This window comes from Aristolochia californica, unplaced genomic scaffold (genome assembly GCF_029961685.1).
Source record: "Aristolochia californica isolate CCGP_79_NKW_82.1479 unplaced genomic scaffold, dmAriCali1.0.hap1 SCAF_13, whole genome shotgun sequence".
Taxonomy (NCBI): domain Eukaryota; kingdom Viridiplantae; phylum Streptophyta; class Magnoliopsida; order Piperales; family Aristolochiaceae; genus Aristolochia; species Aristolochia californica.
Genome location: NW_027181804.1, coordinates 7,024,893 through 7,034,432, shown reverse-complemented (window position 1 = coordinate 7,034,432; position 9,540 = coordinate 7,024,893). Strand labels below are relative to the sequence as shown.

Sequence of the window (9,540 nt, the reverse complement as noted above, 5' to 3'; positions counted from 1 at the left end):
TGAAGCCCTTTCTGATGGTAACCCCGATATGCCCATATTTGACCCAATTGTGCATGTATCCATGTCCATGCCACTTCCCACTGCATCTCAATAGGCCTCCAAAAGAAGACCCTCCAATCGGTCCATAATCATCCAAACGGTAATTGAACAAGAATGAAGGCTTCAATAAGTCTCCGAAATCAGTAATGACTTATCTATGTGATTAGTAAATCATCACAAAAATTTAAGTATTTTACTGAGATTCTTTAATGAAGATTTGTCAAGTTTTGGAAAAGGACAAAATGTTTATTTTCGAGCTCAAAGATTCTATTTTTTAACATTGAAAAACTATGAAACAAACAACTAAATATGTTTGTACTTTACTTAGAAATTTTTAACCACTTAGCATCTCTTGTGTTAAAATCATAAGTTTCATTCTTCAAAATCACTCCATTCTTCTAGCATTCTAATTCATAATGTTCCTACTTAGTAGTATAAATTTGGGGCTGAAATTTTAAAATCTAAATACATTGATACACATATTTTGAGACCAATTGATTATACATAGATAAGCAATTTTGAACTAGAGTGCTCTTGTTTTAAAATCCAAGTGCATATGTATCTTGCATTTTGAAGTCAATAAAGTGAATTTGATAAAGTAAGTCTCAGCTAACAGATATTTAGAATTCATCAAAGTTATTCAAAGTATTACTTGTGGGCTTAGACTATGAAATGATCATTGGATTGAATTTATTTTAACTGTCCCACATATTCCAAAACTAATCTAATTACTTTTACACTTTAAACTTTGAAATCTAGTCAAATTAGGACTCATTGAACTGTTATTTACATAGAATATGTACTTAGGATTAGTAGACATATTTAATTGGTTTTTGCATTGTAATATATGCCTTACTGAGATGTTTTTATATTTGGACTGAACTGTAAGTAAACTTTGCATTGTTGGGTCAAGCCTTAGTAAGGCATGACCATCCTCAACTCAATTTGATTGAGATAGGCCAATTTGGCTAAAGAGGAAAAGACTAGGAAGCTTGGGTTGTTATTGTTATGAACTGTGAATCCTTGTAAAGGCATGCAGTACAGAAAGTCCCTAGTGAGGTTCTAATGCAAATCCCCGTGTGGGTGTAGCTTGTGGAGTCTAGTTAGTTGTTGGAAAAACCCTTTTATGGGTCTAAGTTAGATGACTTAGTTCGTTTGTTTTAAATTAGTTGTTACGGTCAATTAAGTGGTACTAGTCCCTCTGTGGTTAATATTATAATTGACCTTAGAGGCAATTTGATTTAACTGCCTTAGGCAACCTAAACACCTTGGAATATGAGATAATGCCAGGTTGTAAATCACTATAAATTGTTGTTGTTGTTTGTATGAATTTTTCGCTTGAACTCTAATTTTAATCCTTACATTACACATTTGAATGACATGAATTTTTTAACACGCTTAAGGGCTAAAGAAATTAAAAGGAGTTAAAAATAGTAACAAAACTAACCTGTTCTAGGTTTATTCCTTACCAAACCTAACATGTTGTAACAAAGCAAGTGTACCATGAAAACCTAGTTCAGGGTTAAGTATTAAAGATCCTAAGTGAGGATTAGCAAAGCATCATATTAATCCCTGGTATATGTTAAAAGATATGTAATCAAATGTAATCACTTATTCTCTTTTCTTTACTTTTTTTTTATAAGTCTTTGTATTAAACAATCTCTTTTCTTTACATTTCTTTTATAAGTCTTTGTATTAACCTAACTAGGAGCATGGGTACTGATGGAATTCTATAATATTTAGAGCCCTAAGTTTTGGAAATCCCCCCTCCAAAAAATTATCCTCCAAATCATCCTCTCCCTTCTCTTCTCCTCCAAGTCGTCCCCTCTCTTCTCTTCTACTCCTCTTTTCTTGATCCCTTACGAGTACTTCTCTTCCTCACCAAGGCCAACACAACATGACTCAAGGTTCTAAATTTTAACACGGTATTAGAGCAAAGAATCTAGGACCTGTAGAATTTTTATTGCTCAAGAATTCAAAGTTGATATGTTGCAGGTTATATAGCCTTTACAATAAAGGCTGGTTGGCATCTTCCAAGATAAATTGACATGTTCAATTTCATTTTTTTCTTCTTCTTTTTTTCATTGATTGATCGGCCATTGAGCACATGATTTTGAGGTTATAATCCTTTTTTAATTGCATGCGTCTTCAACTTATATGTATGCACTCTATAACCTCTCCTTCTTCTTCAAACTCTAGGTTTGCATGCACCATATAGCAACCCATGCATGTCCCAAGCCAATATTTTTTCTCCAACTATTGCCTTCAGCCTTTGTGCCATAAATTCCCTCTTGTGTGTACGAGAAATCATCTGAAGTTTCAGCACAAAATAATTTCATTTGCTACATCAAATCAGCAGGACTTCTATATGAAACCCTAATTATTTGAAGGTTTTTCAATGCAGAAATAAGGAAGAGAAGGGCTCCTTTTTTCCCCTTCATTACTGCATTTATTCGTCCTTGGTCCTTCTTCTTCAGTTTTTTCATCTTTCCACAATGGCTGAAAGTGTTCAAAATTCTGGTTTTGAGTTTGGTAAGAGCATTTTCTGAAAATTACGACTATACCATTCAAGGGTGTCTTCTACTATCTTTCATGAGCTTAATCAGTTAAACATTTTTAAATTAGTGGGTATCTTAGCTATCATTTGTCTAAACCCCTTTCTTCCAACTACAAGAAGTGGTTAAAGTCGTATTAATTAATACAGCTTTTGCCACATCAAAACCACTCCCAAAGTGAAGCCCTAAAAAGAAGGGTGACAGCAATTGTTCAATCAAGTCTATCATCTCTGATAAAGGGGTCAGAATCTTACAACAATCACATTCTTAGGCCATAGGTTGAACCATGAAGTCCAATATCCTATGGACCCTTATGTTCATATGTTAAGGGCTTACATTTGACAAGATTTCTACTAAATTTTCTAAATTTGTCAAGACTTGAATCTTTGAATATTGCAAGGAAAACTCAAGTTTGAACATCATTATTAAATAAACCTAATTACTCTAAACTAAATCTCAACAAAACCTTAGGCCCTAAGCTTGACATAGCTTTGGCAAGAAAAAGAAGTCTAGATCATATTTCAGCATAGGATTTGTTGTAGTAGGTTCGGCCTAGAATTCATAAATGATATGGACATATCACATATGCCTCTCTACTAGATCCAAGACCTACCATAAGGGTTTGTATGTAACTCCTATAAAAGAAAATGAAAATTTGATCATTATTATTTCGAAGAATAGTAAGTAAAATAAGATAATGGTCAAATTCTCTTTTTTCACTAATTATTTTTTTAGAATAATAACTATTAAATTCTTATTTTCTTTTCTTTTGCAAGGTTCCAAACAACCAAATTGCGTAGGTTTAGACAAAATCCCTAGTTAGGCCTTTCTTGGCACCAATCTAGCAATGAACAGGTATTGCATAGGGTTTCTTTTTCCGAGAACAATTGAATGGTGTCCAAGGTCGGCATATCATCATCAATACAGATCAGATCTTACTCTAGAAGATAAAGATTGATAAAGGTGCTTATCAGCTAATCCATCGAATTTTAAAGGCGTCTTATACAAAAACAAAAATCGATAACCACAACCCTTACACGGTCATCTTCCTCCCCTCCGGCCTCGAGCTTTTGATTTAATCTGAGATGGCCAGAGAGGGATCTGCATTTCATACCTTGGATTCTGGAATTTATACAAGAGTCGCGATGCAGACAAAACGGAGGAAAAAAAACTAAATATTTTGGTTTATTAATAAAAACCCCAAGAAAGAATAGAAATTTTACCTGGTTCTGGATCCAGATTCTGTAGCAGAGCATCTTTAACAATCCTGACTTACTTGTTTCTCAGATATTGGATCCCGTGCTTCCATATTTTTGATAAATCTTAAAGATCCACCTTCTGCCTCTCGGCAGAAACTTTTACAGATCTATTTCCTCCCGGTGAAGTCGTACTAGTTTTCCAACCTCTTGTACCTCAGATAAGATATAGTTTGAATATTGATGATTATTATTTAAAAATAATTTATAAAAATAGATTTTAAATCAGCTTATTAAAAATCCAAATTCATCCCAATAGTTTCATGGATTTTAAGTCACAATAATTTATCACTAAATTGACCTCTAATAATAAAAATAATAATTTTGTTAAAATTTTATATATCATTTTTAAATATATGCCATATAAGTATGCTTGTGGGTTGGGTTTGGGGCCATGATGAGGAAAGAGGCTCTGCATTTGGCAGCAGTTTCTGCCTTTTCACAAACACAGTTTGCTTCTTCGAGTCCGTCCAACAAATTCCTGCACTCGCCAACAAATCTGTTGCACATTTTCGGAAGCTTCCCTTCCCTCCCCGAGCAAAACGACGTAGGATGCGCGACACCGCCCGAACCACCACGGGAAAACCTAATTCTCGTTCGAACCCACTTACTCGCTGCGGTCAAATTCTAACTCGTTTCTACTTCCTAGGAAGATCACAAGCAACTACAGGAGCTTCATTCTTCTCTTCTCTCTCTCTTTTCACTGTTTTTATTTCTTACCAGAAATCGAAAATTTTGAACCATGGTAAGCTAGAAATCTTCTCATGAGAGAATTACAATTACTTGAGAGAAGACGAAAAGAACCCTCGTTGCCTACATATGAGAAACTGAATCTGACACGAAAATCTCCGCACTTATTTCACGGAATTCCTGGACATTTTCGTGAAATTGAACGGGAGAACCGCCTTAAAGTTTGGTGCTTTGTACAAAGGAAAACAAAACTGAATAGAATTCCGTTTCTGTTCAATTTACCTCTTTCCAGTTCTGGCTTTTTCCGGGGGTTTCTTCGTAGTTTTATCCCTTGACCTCTCATGCACAAGGTCCCCTCTGCCTGCTGTCCGTTCGATCCTCGGCTCTCAAGGTTCCGTCATCGCCTCCGGCAGGGTTTCCGTCCCATTTCCGCCGGCGACGTCACGCTCCGGAGACAAACAGCTTCTCCGGCAAGTCGGACAGGACGCCTTCGACGACAGCCACCCTTCGATACACTTATCATGGAACCCGTGGTTGCACTTCGGCAGCACCCGCACCTTCTCCCCGTTCACGAACTCCGACAAACAAATGGCGCACTCCGCCTCCACCCCTGCCAGCTTCATCCCCGCCGAGAACACAAGCGTGGGCAACACCGGCACCGGCGGCGCACGGATCAGTTTCGTCACGTGGGTCTCCGGCAGCCCGCCGGAATCCAACTGAGCCTGGCGACGTAAGAAGCAGCGGATGAAGGCGTTGAGGGCCAGAACGCCCGCGAGGGAGCAGACAAGGATAACAAGAATCATAGCAAGGTTGGTATCGAAGTCCCCGGAGTTACTGTAAGGGAACCAGTGGTCATTCTTCTCCATCGAAGAAGAAGTAGTCGAAGAAGAGTGGGAAGAAGAGCCAAATGGCAGAGATGTCATGGTCGCCGGAAGCGATCGGTATCGAGTAAGGAGTAAAGATAACTTCTTCGCTTTTTCTCCTTTCTATGCTAAAGAAGCTCGTTTGCTATGTGAACAGAGAGGGACAAAGAATATATAAAGGGGCCTTTCGAGTCTCCAAGACTCCAACACTCAGAGAAGACGAAAGCAGTTATTTTCGACTTCGAGTCAGTAAACACACCCACGAACAGCCACAGAGCAGACTTCTCCAAGGCTGTTCTTATCACCTAAAAACTACCTTTATAAAATTATAAAATAACTCGCTTTATCTATAATTTCAGTTAATGGTTTGGGTGATTTAGTAATTTCAAGAGAAGGGCTTCGGAGATGGACCCAAGGCGATCAAGAAGTTTTAGGATGGGACGGCGACGATTGATTGGTCATGTTCGTTTCTCAAGAGAGGCTCTTACAGGCTACGGTAATTTGGTGGCAGCGTGGACCGAGGTCGGAGAAAGACACGGCATCTGTTCCGTTGCGGTGGTCCGTGCATATTACTGCGGCTTGACACGTCATTCTGTTGGTTCTCATTTTGGGCATCTTAAGAGTACACTTGTCGTGTCACTATGACCGTTAATATTTCCATAACAATACATCAATACATTAGTAGGCGTGAGATTCTTTTGTGATGCCTTGTAATTCAACGGTACCAAAGTCATCATAATATGTTTATTTTTATTTTTTTATATATTTTATTTTTAAAAATTTAAATATAGGTTAAAACTCAAACCCAACTCGAACTCGGACTCAAACTCCATTAAATTTTTTGGGTTTGATCTTGATTCCAATCGTAGGATCGAGGTTGAGTTGGAGCTCTGAGTTTAAAGTATTCAGATCAAACCAAACTCGACCATATACAAGTTCAAGCTTGGTTCGGTTCAATGTCACTCATAGTTATAAGCATAATGTTAAATTTAAGTTTTTTTTTTTTCTGAAAATTCCAAATATACCCACTATTGCTTTAATCAAATCCGTTAAATTTTTTTTCAAGTTTGATTAGTTCTTCTCTTCCTTCTACATCAATTTTCTGAAGTGAAAACCCTTTGCTGCCAAAGACGACACGAAGTTAATTACTGCCCTATAGCTCACGGCACCCACGTACCAACCCTGTCCTTTCTCAATCAAGCTGAATTCCATTAATAAATACAACTATTTCACCTTTATACACACAAGAGGGGCCTGATGAAAAGCTTATTTATCAGCATTTGGTGAATGGATAAGGCTGGAGGGGGAGTGAAAAGTGTACATGATTTTTTGTTTTTATTTTCTAAAGCTTGTTGGTTACTTTGGATTCCTCTTTGGCCATCTCACAGCCTCAAATATATTATAGAGATAAAGACACATTGAAACACACTTCAATTATACTACACATCAAGGCATGCCCCATGCCTTGTGTCAGGGTTTCTAGTGGAGAAGAGTCTGGAAGAGTCTGGAGATCCAATTTCATGCTTAGCATTGTGAAAAGGGGACCCATTTCCTTAAAAAAAATACACATTGAGGAGAGGATGGACCCATGATGTGGACTGAACTCTACACAAATGTGTCTCACCAGAAGTGTCTAGATTGTCCTCATTGTAGCATGGCCATACCGCCCCCTTAGTTGTGGTGTTGACACGTTGATGATTAGTAGCCATATGCATTAAGAGGGGATGAGGAGTTTTTCCCATAATGGTGTTGTTGATTGCCGAATTAACCTTAGACTCATTTGTGTCTATCGGGATTCGAGAGCCGGCTGTCTTGTGGTCAGATTTTGTCGATTCTAAAGGTTTGGAATCCCTAGAAAAAAAAATAGAATTTGATCATTATTATTTTTAATGAGGAGTTTATTCCCATAATGGTGTTATTGATTGCCGAATTAACCTTAGACTCATTTGTGTCTACGGGGATTCGAGAGTCGGCTGTCTTGTGGTCAGATTTTGTCGACTCTCAAGGTTTGGAATCCCTAGAAAAGAAACTGAGAATTTGATCATTATTATTTTTAAAAATAATTAATAAAAATAAGATAATTATCAAATTTTTTTTTTTTACTAACTATTTTTTAAAATAATAATGATTAAATTCTTATTTTTTTTATTTTTTTCCGAAACACACCGTAAGTACCGATCAAATCACTCTTGACTCATCTCAAGTCTAGATTCCAGACTCCACCTGTCTTTGGCCTACTAAATGGGAGAGATAACTATGTTTCAAATTGTTGATCAATTGGAGAGTTCTTATTTTGTAATTTTTTGTCTGGTTTTGTGTTCTATGGAGGTCTTTGCTCTAATCGTTTTAGAGGAATGAACTGAACAAGTCATTCTCACTTCTCATCCATTAATGCATTCCTTCATTTGGATGCAGCCTCCACCCTTTATACATACGCAATATTTAATTTAAGTGAAAGAACAAAAGAAGCTGGCCAGCTTATCATATCTTGTAATGAAAGTTGCCGGGCGGGCAGATAAACGTTTCCATCGTATTTAGTAGAAAAATTTGCTGTAATAAATCTGACAAGTTCTTCAAAAACATCTTTCTTCGACTGTCAAGTCATCATTTGAAAGAAGATAAGTATTATCTCTACAGAGGATTTTAACTTATTTTTATCTGAAGCTATCCGAGTTCATGCCATTATTCAAATACGTTTTCCAGAACACTGCAGCCACTTTCATGATGATGATCAAGCCAGAGCACCACGGATTCTCCCTTACGATCATCGATCGACCCGAGTCTTGGAAGACGCTGCTTGAGATGGGTCTCGGCTCCCTAGCTCGCAGATACTCCGGGCTTCGTTTACGTTTTTGCTGTATCATGCACGACAGGCTTTCTTCCTTCCAGTGAAGTTCATTGGGGGACGATATGGATTCTTCCAGCTCTTGTTATGGAAGGTAGGCGCGAAGTGGGAGGAGTTGCAGAAAGAGGGCGGGAACGGGAAGAGATGGGAGATAACATTGATGGCGGAAAGTGAAGAGAAGCCATGGCGGGTCTCAAGTCAGGTCTAGCATGAAGACGGAAGAGCAGTTCGGAGTTTTGGACTTAATTGGGGAGTTTGTTACGATTGACGATGTTTGAGTCTAGTGGAGGAAACGGATGTGATTAACATTTGGATGTCTGTTGTCTGGTTCTTTCGAATGGACATTACTGGTAAGGGTTGGCTTTTCCGTCTTCAATAGCCTTTTGCTCACCGGAGAGCAGGCAGAGACAGGAACTTTTTGTTTTGCCTCGCTAGTTGTGGAGATGAGAATTTTATCTACTTATAAGATCTTTCAAGAGAGAAGAAGTGGAGAGCACCTAGTCACATTTTATCCTTCCAATTAACTTTGATTTGGTGAAAAGTTGATTACTAATGTAAGCTGTAAAATTATTCTAAAAGATGGACAAGTATTTTTAGAAGAGTCCATTTGGCCTAGTGCATTGTACAAGTTGAAATAGGGAACCAACTCGCTCACCCAATGACCCGAGTCAGATTGCACAAGGTTGATTGGGTTACCTGAGTCCATGGCCTGACTCCCCCGAACTCCCAATCTGACTCGCCATAAGTTACGAGCCACTCGACATCTTGTGCAACTACTCATCGATGTCATCAACTTGGTTCGGACACAACCGGCGGGGCACGGGAGAGTTTAAACTGAAACCCCAAAGCGGTGGCCGGGAGAGTTTTTGAGTTTGGCGCCGCCCGCGAGTTTCAAAATCTCTTCCAGCTTGCTTGGTTTGTTGCATTTTCCTGCAATTTCTAAATTCAAATAATCGTTTGTAGGTTTTCATCTTCGTCTGTTTGGCTTCCTCCACTGCACCGATCCTTCTGTTTTGTTTTGTTTTTTTTTTTTTTTTTAAATTTTGAGTCATTTTTACTTCAGGAATAAAGTCAAGAAAAAGAAGAAAGGAGATTTTTTGGCTTTCTGAGATTCAACCGGTTTTGGTGATTAACATCGGCATTTCAGACCGGAGGCGATTAAGAGGAAAGAGCTCGTGTAGTATTTCATAAGTATTTCCTCGTAATTTGTTTTTTTAAACAGTGAAAAATATTAACAGTAAGTGTCACACGATTAATAGTTCTATATATTCGAAGTGAATTATTGAATTAAG

At 38.0% G+C, this 9,540-nt stretch overlaps 1 protein-coding gene across 1 annotated transcript; it reads right to left on the bottom strand.

Moving 5' to 3' along the window:
* Nucleotides 1–4,497: 4,497 nt before the first annotated feature.
* LOC137948918 (RING-H2 finger protein ATL79-like) lies at nt 4,498–5,657 on the bottom strand. Its single transcript, XM_068795135.1, has one exon. The coding sequence runs from the start codon at nt 5,461–5,463 to the stop codon at nt 4,927–4,929; it is 537 nt and encodes a 178-aa protein (XP_068651236.1). The 5' UTR covers nt 5,464–5,657; the 3' UTR covers nt 4,498–4,926.
* Between the last annotated feature and the right edge of the window lie 3,883 nt (nt 5,658–9,540).

What these genes read in the sequence shown, in the direction of transcription:
- LOC137948918 (XM_068795135.1), bottom strand. Translation starts at nt 5,463, where the DNA reads ATGACATCTCTGCCATTTGGCTCTTCTTCCCACTCTTCTTCGACTACT.